Source organism: Coregonus lavaretus, assembly GCF_964263955.1.
Source record: "Coregonus lavaretus genome assembly, chromosome: 8".
Classification (NCBI taxonomy): domain Eukaryota; kingdom Metazoa; phylum Chordata; class Actinopteri; order Salmoniformes; family Salmonidae; genus Coregonus; species Coregonus lavaretus.
The window spans coordinates 23,163,996-23,177,875 of NC_139995.1; the positions used below are offsets into that span (position 1 = coordinate 23,163,996).

Consider the following 13,880-nt stretch of genomic DNA (forward strand, 5'->3'; position numbering starts at 1 on the left):
TTTCCGAATGCACTGTAAATAGGAGAGGGGTTAGGGGTTAAGGTTAGGGTTAAGTTTAGGAGTTAGGTTAAAGTGTTATGGTTAGGGGAAGGGTTAGCTAAAAGGGTTAAGGTTAGGGTTAGGTGAAGGGTTAGCTAAAAGGGTTAGGGGAAGAGTTAGCTAACATGCTAAGTAGTTGCAAAGTAGCTAAAATTTTAAAGTTGTCCGTGATGAGCTTCGAACTCTCAACCTTTGGGTTGCTAGATGTTCATATTATACGCCCACCCTCCTTTCATTTTTGCCTTAAGTAACCATCTGTCTTATGTAACCAAACGTAACATATCATGGTAGCTTAGTGGTTAAGAGCGTTGTGCCAGTAACCGAAAGGTCGCTGGTTCTAATCCCCGAGCCGACTAGGTGAAAAATCTGTCGATGTGCCCTTGAGCAAGGCACTTAACCCTAATTACTCCTGTAAGTCTCTCTGGATAAGAGCGTCTACTAAAATGTCTCGGATTTGCTTACAGAATAATACGAAATGCTCTGAGACCAGGTTGTTTATCCATTTTTGGTTGTTTATCTATTTTTGATTGCCAACTAGCTGAAACAGTTTTAGAGGGTTTATCTAATGTTCCCTCATTTAGATTTTAGCTCATCTCGCTCTGGCTAGCATTAGTTGTTAATCTTGTTGTGTGTGTGTGTGTGTGTGTGTGTGTGTGAGAGAGAGAGAGAGAGAGAGAGAGAGAGAGAGAGAGAGAGAGAGAGAGAGAGAGAGAGAGAGAGAGAGAGAGAGAGAGAGAGAGAGAGAGAGAGAGAGAGAGAGAGAGAGAGAGAGAGAGAGAACCCTTTTCATGGTTGTTTGAACAATAGGACTGTAAAGTTCTCAAATGTAAGACGAATCCCGTGGAATTTACATATTTGCAGAAATCCATTCAGGTGTATTTTGTAGCTATTGGCAAATGTGTTCTAATGATCTAAAGTCCTGCTGTTTCTACTGCCTGTAAACACACATTAAGGTTAAAAGTGAATGATGGCAGGTCCTTGTGGCAAATGGCTTATTTCCCTAAAGGCCTACTGTAGCTCTGCGTAGACTCCGGTCCTGTTCAATATTTAATGTTGTTAAAACGCTCACAGGAACCCAACACTTATTTTGGCTTGAGTGCGGATGATTAAAGAGGAAGAAGTGACATGCCCCTGTATCAAAACCAAAAAGCCTTAAGTTAAAACAGGGTAGCCTAATGCATATTGAAAATAGGCCTATAAACCCTTTGTGAAATTATATAACAGTAGGCCTTCTCTGGTCTCATCATAAAAATATGGCCTAAACTAATCACTTGTGGACAGGTCTAGTAAACATAACTGGTACTGTAGAATCTATCGGGTAGGAATGGGATGTGTGGGATAACGAGCAGCAGTAGTTATGGTGTTTGGGTTTTTTGTCACTGGTTATTTGGACAAATCACGATTTCGCAGGTGTCATTCGGCCATAGACTTGCCCGTAACTTGCAAAGAGAGAGGATGGAGCTCCTCGTTCTAGCATCTCTTAATCCCTTCTCACCTAGGCCTACTATTCTGGGTTTCATCCCTCACCTCTAAAGAGATAATCTTGGTTAAACCAGAACTAAAGACTTGCGTCATTGGTCAGCTGCTCGATTAAGTTCTGGGTCCATACGAGTTAAGAGATGATATGGGTCGCATTTCCCTGCTCAGACATTGCATGCATCAACCAATGGTTGCATGCCACATTATCGACCAGATTGCTGTAACATATGATGTGGTTAGCTGATAAGTAAAATACCTATCCAGGCGTTGTAAGATCTGGTATGCGTCAGCAATGCCTGGGGTGCAGAGGAACATGCCCATGAAGAGATGCTAGAACGAGGACCAGAACGAGGAGCTCCACCCTCTTTCTTTGCAAGTTACAGGTCTATGGGCCAAATGTCCCTTGCCCTTCCTTAATTCGTTGTTGGCTTGGTGTGGGCTGGCCCATGTTGGGTTGGTGTGGGCTAGCTCATGTTGGGCTTGGTGTGGGCTGGCCCGTGTTGGGCTTGGTGTGGGCTAGCCAGAGTTGGACTGGTGTGGACTTGATGTGAGCTTGCCCGTGTTGGGCCTGGTGTAGGCTAGCCCGTGTTGGGCTGGTGTGGGCTAGCCCAGTGGTTCCCAACCTTTTTGGGGTACTGTACTGCCTGAAGTACCCCCGTCATGCGCGTGCGACCGGCGTGATTCATAGATTAGGTGTAAATTTGACAAAAATTAGGTTTTACGCACCCAGTCAAGTAAGCCAGACTTGTTTTCAATGTCAGGGATGTAGGAGTTAAACTCACTGTTGAGTTTGGATAATGGTGAGCTTACTATTTGCACCATAGGAGCTCTGTCAGCATCACCTGTAGAAAGGTAGGTGTCAAGCTGCTGGAAACAACTAACTGTATATCCCCATTTTCACATTTCCTCTCCCAGAGTTTGATCTTCTTCATGAATTCACACACTTTGTCATACATGTTTAGAATGTGTGTGTGTTTACCTCGCAGAGTTAGATTTAGGTTGTTCAGTTTGCTGAACACATCAACAAGATAGGCAAGGCGGGCTCCCCAGTATGTGTCCTCCAACACAGCCACAAGGGGGTGTGAGTGCTCAGACAGAATATCACTTACTTCGGCGCGGCTCAAAAAGCCTCTAGCGTTTTCCCTCTGGATAGCCAACGGACATCAGTGTGAAGTAGCAGCTGCTGGTGCTCAGTCCCACTGTCATCACAGAGCCTTTCATACAGTCGGTAATTCAGAGGCCTGGACTGGATATCTGCGTCATTCAAAACATAATGTAACTCAGGACTCATTCTCTTGCTGGCCAATGCCTCTCTGTGAATGATACAGTGGGATTTACCTTCTTTATGTGGGCAATTCATCATTTCACTCTCCCAGGCATTGATGCAGCACGATCCGTGCACACATGAACACAGGATTTCCAATCCAGATTTAGCTGTGAGAAAAAGATGTCAATAACGTGAAACACATCCTCACCTGTAGTTCTCCCTGTTAGCTTCTTGCAGAACATAATGTGCTCATTAATTTCCTAAATGTTTCTGTATCGCACAAACGCAATCAACTGGGCTTCCCAACTGACAGTCAGTCGATTCGTCCAACTGCAGAGAAAATAGACCGTAATTATAATTTTTTCTGCACTTGATCAACAATATCAACACCCATGTCATCGATCCTACGGCACACTATATTATTTGATAATGGTACAGTTTTCAGTGCATCAGCTGCTGTCTTATCAATCATAGTTTATGCGAGGATAACAGCAGCAGGCACTCTAGCGCACCGAGCAAAGGATCACGTGCACTTTGCACAAGCAGAGGATCAACCATCGAGCCAACGAGCGGGCGAGCAGAGGCCAGGTAGACAGTGCAATGCACAAGCACCGAAAATAAAGTAAAAAAGTAGGCCTATAAATATAAAATAACTAGAGATTTCACACCAGTGACCTCAGTAAATCTTTTCCTGCCTATTAAGGTTTAAATAACTTGAACATTTATGAACATTTATGTCAATCATCTTCTGATGGTCTAATTTGCTCTTAGGTGTAGCACACGTGGAGTGGGCGGTGTCGTGTATTGATGTGATGTACTGATATATGACGTCACCACGTCAGTAAAGGAATGTGGAGCTTGTTACACGGACAGTGATGTAGTAAAGACATGTTGAAGTTTACCTCTGAGTCTGGTTGATTTAATTCAGTATAATATCTTAACTTAGCACAAGTTGTAAGTATAGGATTGAACAGGCGGGGCCCCAGTTCATCATATCTCAGAAGTCATGTCCCCATAGGACATAGTTTGTGTCTGTGATAAGGTTGTTGTTGTGAGGGCCTGAAAACTAATTTCAAGTAGTAAATTACAGGCGCTTATTGTGATCGAAGAAATACAGAAGTATAGAAATACAACCAATATTATGTGATGTTGGAAATGTATGGAAATAGACCATGGTCTGTAATTTTGGAGGATTGTAAAATAACGTATTTTTGATAGGCACTCAATTGTAAGCAATAACACTGTTGATAACACCGATCAATCAATCACATTTCTCAGCAGATGTCAAAAAGTGCCTAAACAGAAACCCAGCCTAAAACCCCAAAGAGCAAGCAATGCAGCGGTAGAAGCACGATTACCCCATGCATGTCTAATTGAGAGAGGTTATGTATTATAAAGTGTTAGGTAATAGACAAGGTGTTCTCTTGGCTAGTCAGAATAGCCTACTGTAGTGTGTGTCAGATGTCAAGCGCACCGAGCGCCACTACTCACAGGATCCAGGGAAGCTGCGCGTAATTTTAGATCAGCACTCACAGTGTAACCTAGCGTGCAGGAGGGGGGTGAGGGAGGACAGAGTGTAACTGCTGTTGTATTTGACTGCAACAAGTGATTTTATGTCACCTTCCTAGTGTTATTTATAAAGAGAGCATAGTCTACTTGTGTGATACCTGTCACATATTGGTGCTGCATGCGTTCACAAGCCCATGGAATACAGTCCTGCCTGACAGTTTGATGAGAAGTCAGTGGTCCTGGTCCTGTAACTCTCACCAGCCCGCACACCCATCACTGCCCCGAATTTGCGTTTCATAGTGGCTGCAATCGAAACCCGCAGTTGCCAGACATGGGTGCTATTTTTGTGTTGATTCTGGCGACTTGTCTGAGCGGGGTTTGGGGATGCCAGTTGCCCCACGACTGGAGACCGCAGACGGAGACGTGCCGCGCGGAGCTCGCGGAGATCATCGTGTTCGCCAAGGTGCTTGCGCTGCACAAGGACTCGTACAGTGTGTATAACTACCTGCCTTGGCAATATGACACGGACCTCTTCTTCTCCGCCGAGATCGAGCTGCAATGCGACCAGGCGTGGGGCAGCATGCTGGAGGTCCCCACCGGCTCCCGGTTCAATGTCACCGGGCTGGGCTACTTCCCCTGTTACTCCTACAGCGTCGTGGAGAATAACTCTTACTATTTCTTTCTGAGGTAAGAGACCGTGACGTCCTGGTGTTGATGACACAAGCACAATACAACAGAATATAGACATATCGTGATTTATTGTTAGTGTAATTGCCTTAACTTGTGTCTAGATACAATATAACCCTTACATTTTCAGCGGTGTTAACCTTTTTACAGTTTAATGAGAAACTTTTGTCTGATGAATAGACACTAAGTGGAATAGAGTTGAGAGTGCTGGGTCTGCCCTTAGGATTGTCTTGGGATATGTTTTAGACTTTGGAAGACCCAAGTGGCAAGCAAACACAGCAGGAAGAATAAACCAAACCGTGTGTGTGTGCGCGCAATATTATAGTGTGTAAATGGAGTAGCTAGATTCCACAGACCGTTTCACATTTGAGATAAATATCAACAGATTGAAAAGATGATCAGGTTCAAGTCGTTTAGAAGTAAAGTTACAAATCACATTTTATTTGTCAGATGATTTATAAACAGCAGGTGTAGATTAACAGTGAAATGGTTACTTACAGGCCCTTCCCAACAACGCAGAGAGAAAAATATATAAAAAATAATAACACAAGGAATAAATACACAATGAGTAACAATAACTTGGCCATATACACGGAGTACCAGTACCAAGTCAATGTGCAGGAGTACGAGATAATTGAGTTTGATATAGTGCCTTCAGAAAGTATTCACCCTGCTTGGCTTTGTCCACATTTTGTTGTGTTACAGCCTGAATTTAAAATAGATTAAATAGAGATTTATTGTCACTGGCCTACACACCATACCCCATAATGTCAAAGTGAAATTAATAGAAAATTAAAAGCTGAAATGTCTTGAGACAATAAGTATTCAACCCCTTTGTTATGGCAAGCCTAAATAAGTTCAGGAGTAGAAAATTGCTTAATAAGTTGCATGGACTCACTCTGTGTGCAATAATAGTTTTCAACATGATTTTTGAATTGACTACCTCATCTTTGTACCCCACATATACAATTATCTGTAAGGTCCCTCAGTCGAGCAGTAGATTTCAAACACAGATTCAACCACAAAGACCAAGGACGTTTTCCAATGCCTCACAAAGAAGTGCACTTATTGGTAGATGGGTAAAAAAAAAAAACAGACATTGAATCATGAATAGTGCCCTCCATAATTTTTGGAACAGTGAAGCATTTCTTCTTCTTTTGGCTCTGTACTCCAGCACTTTGTATTTGAAATTATACAGTGACTATGAGGTTAAAGTACAGACTGTCAGCTTTAATTTTAGTGTATGTTCACTTATGCGTATTAAAGTAGTCAAAAGTTTAGTATTTGATCCCATGTTCCTAGCACACAATGATTACATGGAGTTTGTGACTCTACAAACTTGTTGGATGCATTTGCTGTTTGTTTTGGTTGTGTTACATATTATTTCTACATTAATGTGGATGCTACCATGATTATGGATAGTTCTGAATGAATCGTGAATAATGATGAGTGATAAAGTTACAGACACACAAATCATACCCCCTAAAAAATTCTAACCTCCCCTGTTATTGTAATGGTGAGAGGTTAGCATGTCTAGGGGGTATGATATTTGTGCGTCTGTAACTTTCTCACTCATCATTATTCACGATTCATTCAGGACTATCCATAATCATGGTAACATCTGCATTAATGTAGAAGTGTTTAGAAACATATTCTATTATTATTTACAATAAAAGTGACTCCAAAATGACACGTGGAGTACAGAGCCAAAAGTTTTTTTTTTTTTTTTTATGTCACTGTCCGAATAATTAGGGAGGGCACTGTCTTTGAGCATGGTGAAGTTATTAATTACACTTTGGATGTTGTATCAATACAAACAGTCACTACAAAGATATAGGCATCCTTCCTATCAGAGAGACTTGAAAAGCTGCAATATTATATCTCTTACTGAAACATGGCTGGATGATGACGCAATGCACGTAGTACTTGATGGAGTCTCCATGCAGCGGCAGGATCGTACGGCGGCTTCAGGGAAGTCGAAAGGAGGTGGAGTGTGTTTTTTCATAAATGACAACTGGTGTGCTGCTTCAAGTGTGAAGGAAATCTCGAGATTTTGCCCACCTGATATAGAATACCTCATGGTAAACTGCAGACCCTTTTATCTATCAAGAGAGTTCTCATCCGTAATTATCACGGCTGTTTACATCCCTCCACAAGCCAACAACACTCTGACACTCAACTAACTGTATGAGGCCATAAACAAACAAGAAACCGCTGGCCCAGAGGCAGCGTTTCTGGTGGGCGGAGACTTTAATGCGGGGAGACTTAAAGCCGTCCTTCCTCACTTCTACCAACACATCTCCTGCGCCACTAGGGGCGCTAAAACTCTAGACCACTTTCATTCTACCCACAGAAACGGATACAAGGCCCTCCCTCGTCCTCCCTACGGAAAATCTGACCCTGACTCCATTCTCCTGCTTCCTGTTTACAAACAAAACTCAAGCAGGAAGTATCAGTGATGCGCTCAATACGGACGTGGTCGGATGAAGCAGACGCGAGGCTACAAGACTGTTTTGCTAGTACAGACTGGGATATGTTCCGGGATTCATCCGATAGCATTGAGGCATTTACCACAACAGTCACAGGCTTCATCAATAAATGCATAGACGATGTCGTCCCTACAGTGACTATAAAAACGTATCCAAACGAAAAACCATGGATTACAGGCAATATCCGCTCTGGGCTAAAGGCAAAAGCTACCGCTTACAAGGAACGGGACACGGACATGGACGCATACAAGAAAGCTCGCTCCGACTTCCGACAAGACATCAAACATGCAAAAGGACAATATAGGATGAAGGTGGAATCCTATTACACCAGCTCCGACGCTCATCGTATGTGGCAGGACTTGCAGACGATAACGGATCACAAAGGGAAACCCAGCCATGCAGAACTCCCAAACAAGCTAAATGCCTTGCATGAAAGCCCCTGTTTTTCCGGATCTCACTCTCCATGGCTGATGTGAGCAAAATGTTTTAACAGGTTAACACTTGCAAGGCCGTCGGGCCAGACGGAAAACCAGGGCGCATTCTCAAAGCATGCGCAGACCAACTGGCAAGTGTCTTCACAGACATTTTCAATCTCTCCTTGTCCTAGTCTCTAATCCCAACATGTTTCAAGCTGACCACCATTGTCCCTGTTCCTAAGAGCTCCAAGGTAACCTACCTAAATGACTATCGCCCTTTAGCACACATGTGTAATTATGAAGTGCTTTGAAAGGCTACTCATGTCACACATCAACACCATTATCCCAGACACCCTACACCCACTCCCATTCGTATACTCCCTGTTCACCCACGACTGCGTGGCCACGCATGACTCAAACACCATCATCAAGTTTGCTGACAACACTACGGTGGTAGGCCTGATCACCAACGGCGATGAGTCAGCCTACAGGGAGGAGGTCCGAGACTTAGCAGTGTGGCTCAAGGACAACAACCTCTCCCTCAATGAGCTGATTGTGGACTATAGGAAAAAGAGGGGAGAGCACGCCCCCATCCACATTGACAGGGCTGTTGTGGAGCAGGTCGATAGCTTTAAGTTCCTTGGCATCCACATCACTAAGGACTTAACATGGTCCACACACACCCGCACAGTCTTGAAGAGGGTTTGGCGTGGGCCCTCGCAAAGTGCTACAGAGGGTGGTGCGGACAGCCAGGTACATCACCGGGGCCAAGCTCCTTGCCATCCAGCCACCCAAGCCATAGACTGTTCATTCTGCTACCATCCGGCAAATGGTACCGGAGCATCGGCGCTCGGACCAACAGGCTCCGAGACAGCTTCTACCCCCAAGTCATAAGACTGCTTAATAGCCATACTGCTAAATAGTCAATTAATGGTACCCAAACTACCTGCACTGACTCTATCTTGCACTGACCCTACGCACACTCACTAGACTATATATACAAACCATATACACGCTCACTCACACACACTACATTGACACTCCCACACAAAACCCACACACATTTACATACAGTACCAGTCAAAAGTTTGGACACACCTACTCATTCCAGGGTTTGTCTTTATTTTTACTATTTTCTACATTGTAGAATAATAGTGAAGACATCCAAACAATGAAATAACACATATGGAAACATGTAGTAACCAAAAAAGTGTTAAACAAATCAAATATATTTTATATTTGAGATTCTTCAAAGTAGCCACCCTTTGCCTTGATGACAGCTTTGCACTTTCTTGGCATTCTCTCAACCAGCTTCATGAGGAATGCTTTTCCAACAGTCTTGAAGGAGTTCCCACATATGCTGAGCACTTGTTGGCTGCTTTTCCTTCACTCTGCGGTCCAACTCATCCCAAACCATCTCAATTGGGTTGGGGTCAGGTGATTGTGGAGGCCAGGTCATCTGATGCAGCACTCCATCACTCTCCTTCTTGGTCAAATAGCCCTTACACAGCCTGGAGGTGTGTTTTTGGTCATTGTCCTGTTGAAAAACAAATGATAGTCCCACTAAGCGCAAACTAGATGGGATGGCGTATCGCTGCAGAATGCCTTCATGTTCATATCTACCTCAAATATCTTGTACCTCTGCACATTGATCTGGTTCTGGTACTCCCTATATATAGCTTCATTCTTGTGTATTTTATTTATTGTATTCCTCTTGTGTTACTATTTTTAAACTCTGCATTGTTGGGAAGGGCTCATAAGCAAGCATTTCACAGTAAAGTCTACACCAGGTGTATTCGGCGCATGTGACAAATAACATTTTATTTGATTATATTTTTGTTATGCGTATGCTTGTCATCGGACTAGGACGTTTATTTTAGGATACAAATAAATGGAATAGAGTTAAGCACAGGCAAAATCCTAAAGGAAAACCTGGTTCGGTCTGCTTTCCAACAGACACTGGGAGACAAATTCACCTTTCAGTAGGACATTAACCTAAAACACAAGGCCAAATATACACTGGAGTTGCTTACCAAGATGACATTGAATGTTCCTGAGTGGCCTAGTTACAGTTTTGACTTAAATCGGTTTGAAAATCTATGACAAGACTTGAAAATGTCTGTCTAGCGATGATCAACAACCAACTTGACAGAGCTTGAAAAAAATGTGTACCTGTACAATCTAGGTGTGAAAACCTCTTGGAGACTTACCCAGAAAGACTCGCATCCGTAATCGCTGCCAAAGGTGACTGTAACATGTATTGCCTCAGGGGTGTGAATACTTATGTAAATGATATATTTCTGTATTTCATGTTTACACTTTGTCATTATGTTGTATTGTGTGTAGATGGGTGAATTTTTTTTTATTTCATCCATTTTGAATTCAGGCTGTAAAACAACAAAATGTGGAATAAGTCAAGGGGTATGAATACTTTCTGAAGGCACTGAATCTCCCTTGGTATTAGAGGTGAACAACACAGCAGTCTTAGAAAAAAGTGGCCATGGCATTCCAGCTTGTATAATTAGAGGCTGACAGTTCCCAACCGCTTAGGGGAGACCCTCAAAGCTAGGAGTTTAGGCTGATGGTGTTATCTCCACACCAACCACAGGCTGGCTGGGAAGTCTTTTGTTTCCCAAACACGGGACAACCGTGCTGAATGACACCAGCCTTCTGTTCTGTGAGATTAACTTGTGCCGACACGTTTAACTGATGTCTCAAGTCTTCCTGTGTTCCTTTCATTCTCAGCACCTAGAACAGATAAGTGCACAGTCATTCAAAGAGTCTTTCAAAGGCATTCCAGTGTGGAGTGTTTAGCTATCCCGCATGGAGGTCCACCGCCAAGTACAATAGTGACCGTGTGTTTAGATAGTCAAAGGAAGGTGTGTGTGTGTGTGTGTAGATGAGTTGGATGGCCAGCTGCATTTTGAATAGTTTTTTGAAGACCCCAGGTTCATAGGCCCCCTGCTGCCTGTCCATATACTCAAACACACGCACACACTCCCACATGAACACACAGACATTAACACAGACTACATGCACGCACGTTTTAAACACACACAGGAAATTGTGTGTTCCGTTTGAGAGGACAGGTTGATGGTGTCATGATGTAGCCATTCTCCATCATTGAGAAATCCTAAAGGCATTATTGGGGTTTTTGCTGATCTGAAAGTGTCCTCAACTACAAGCCATAGGGATTAACCATGCAATCAGCCAGCTACTATGGAAGGAAACAACCTAATAAGGGTCAGAGTAAGACACAGACATATGGGCCTGAGGATTTAGGGTGCAATGAAAACTAGAATAAAACAGCCCGAGACATTGACATTTAGTCTGCTGCATTAAACTGTCACTCAACATAAAAAAGCCTATATTAGAATACTGTATACCTCCTCTGATGCATCTCTGGACCACATACAGTGCTATGAAAAAGTATTTGCCCCCTTTCTAATTTTCTCTACTTTTGCATATTTGTGATACTGAATGTTATCAGATCTTCAACCAAAACCTAATATTAGATAAAGGGAACATAAGTGAACAAATAACACAACAATTACATATTTATTTCATTTATTTCATAAACAAAGTTATGCAACACCCAATTCCCCTGTGTGAAAAAGTAATTGCCCCCTTACACTCAATAACTGGCTGTGCCACCTTTAGCTGCAATGACTCCAACCAAATGCTTCCTGTAGTTGTTGATCAGTCTCTCACGTCGCTGTGGAGGAATTTTGGCCCACTCTTCCATGCAGAACTGCTTTAACTCAGTGACGTGTGGGTTTTCAAGCATGAACTGCTCGTTTCAAGTCCTGCCATAACATCTCAATTGGGATTAGGTCTGGACTTTGACTAGGCCATTCCAAAACGTCCAATTTGTTGCTTTTTAGCAATTTTTATGTAGACTTGATTGTGTGTTTTGGATCATTGTCTTGCTACATGACCCAGCTGCGCTTCAGCTTCAGCTCACAGACGGATGGTCTAACATTCTCCTGTAGAATTCTCTGATACAGAGCAGAATTCATGATTCCTTCTATTAAGGCAAGTCGTCCAGGTCCTGAGGCAGCAAAGCATCCCCAAACCATCACACCACCACCACCATGCTTGACCTTTGGTATGATGTTCTTACTGTGGAATGCAGAGTTTGGTTTTCGCCAGGCATTACTGGAACCATGTCGTCCAAAAAGTTATACTTTTGAATCATCTGTCCATAGAACGTTCTTCCAAGAGTCTTGATGATCATCCAGGTGCTTTTTGGCAAACTTGAGTCAACTTTTTGGACGAGATGGGTCCCATTATGCCTGGCGAAAACCAAACTCTGCATTCGACAGTAAGAACATCATACCAAAGGTCAAGCATGGTGGTGGTGGTGTGATGGTTTGGGGATGCTTTGCTGCCTCAGGACCTGGATGACTTGCCTTAATAGAAGGAATCATGAATTCTGCTCTGTATCAGAGAATTCTACAGGAGAATGTTAGACCATCCGTCTGTGAGCTGAAGCTGAAGCGCAGCTGGGTCATGTAGCAAGACAATGATCCAAAACACACAATCAAGTCTACATAAAAATTGCTAAAAAGCAACAAATTGGACGTTTTGGAATGGCCTAGTCAAAGTCCAGACCTAATCCCAATTGAGATGTTATGGCAGGACTTGAAACGAGCAGTTCATGCTTGAAAACCCACACGTCACTGAGTTAAAGCAGTTCTGCATGGAAGAGTGGGCCAAAATTCCTCCACAGCGACGTGAGAGACTGATCAACAACTACAGGAAGCATTTGGTTGGAGTCATTGCAGCTAAAGGTGGCACAGCCAGTTATTGAGTGTAAGGGGGCAATTACTTTTTCACACAGGGGAATTGGGTGTTGCATAACTTTGTTTATGAAATAAATGTAATAAATATGTAATTGTTGTGTTATTTGTTCACTTATGTTCCCTTTATCTAATATTAGGTTTTGGTTGAAGATCTGATAACATTCAGTATCACAAATATGCAAAAGTAGAGAAAATTAGAAAGGGGGCAAATACTTTTTCATAGCACTGTATGTAGGATCTTAATTTGATCACTCTTTTGTTGCTGAGAATGTTCCTTAACTGCAAACTTGTAGTGTATTCAAGGTTTAAAAAGGCTTCTAAAGTTTGTAATTTCCACTTTAAAAGGTCAGACTTTATTTGCCCTAACGAAAAATTTATCAACCCCAACAAAAATCCATGAATTATAATCCACATAATAATTCACATTTCCTGTTGCTTCAGGATAATTTCCCTGCTGTAGCAAACTGGCTCAAATAAGATCCTACATCTGTACCTTCCTTCATTAGGATGCTAGGATGGAGGGGGATGTGTCTGCCTGAGCCCCTAGTGCTGCTCTGCAGCTTCTCAGCTAATCTCAGACCTTCGTTTTAAACTTTTAACAGAGGAGTCTCCAGTTCCAGTAAGCATTGTTCTCGTCATTCTGCAACCCTGGGTCTCTCAGGTGCTGAATCAGCAAGCCAGAGCTGAAACGTTTCCAACAGAGTCTCCAGTGAGCTCCCATTTCCTGTTAAAGCCCCCCAAATGACACAGTCCTGAAACAGCCTCCCCTAATCAATCGTGCCTATGAGTGCCCAGGACAGGACGAAAGGAGGTTTAGCATAGGAAGAAATGCAACAAGGAATCTCCCACAGGACCCAAACTGTAAACTGGTTGATTGGTCTGCCTGTCTGTGCAATATGTAGCCGTCTCACTCCCATAACATTGTTGCTCGTCTGCTGTTTAACAAAGTGAAGGGACAGATTATTATTCTTGGTGATTCTGTGAGTAGAATGTGTACGTTAAGGCTTTACAGTTCATATCATGTTTAGGATTTAATAGTTCATCTCTTGCTTTCATCAACCAGATTAAGTGAAGGGGTCGTGACAGCCATTCTTTCTGAACTCACAAGGGTGTCTTCACAAGTTACTGTAGGTCAATAAATCTCAATGCAGTGGTGGTTCTCTGATGAGCTTTAAGCCTCAAGACACTC

The 13,880-nt window shown here is 42.9% G+C and overlaps 1 protein-coding gene across 1 annotated transcript in view; it reads left to right on the forward strand.

Annotated features, from left to right (window-relative positions):
- Positions 1-4,625: 4,625 nt before the first annotated feature.
- LOC311133545 (coiled-coil domain-containing protein 3-like) overlaps positions 4,626-13,880 on the forward strand; it is a gene marked incomplete at both ends in the record, with an annotated part of 44,353 nt that continues 35,098 nt past the window's right edge. Inside the window, one exon of the mRNA XM_084167049.1 lies at positions 4,626-4,981. Within this exon, the coding sequence (XP_084023175.1) occupies positions 4,626-4,981 (356 nt within the window). The remainder of the gene's footprint in view (positions 4,982-13,880) is intronic.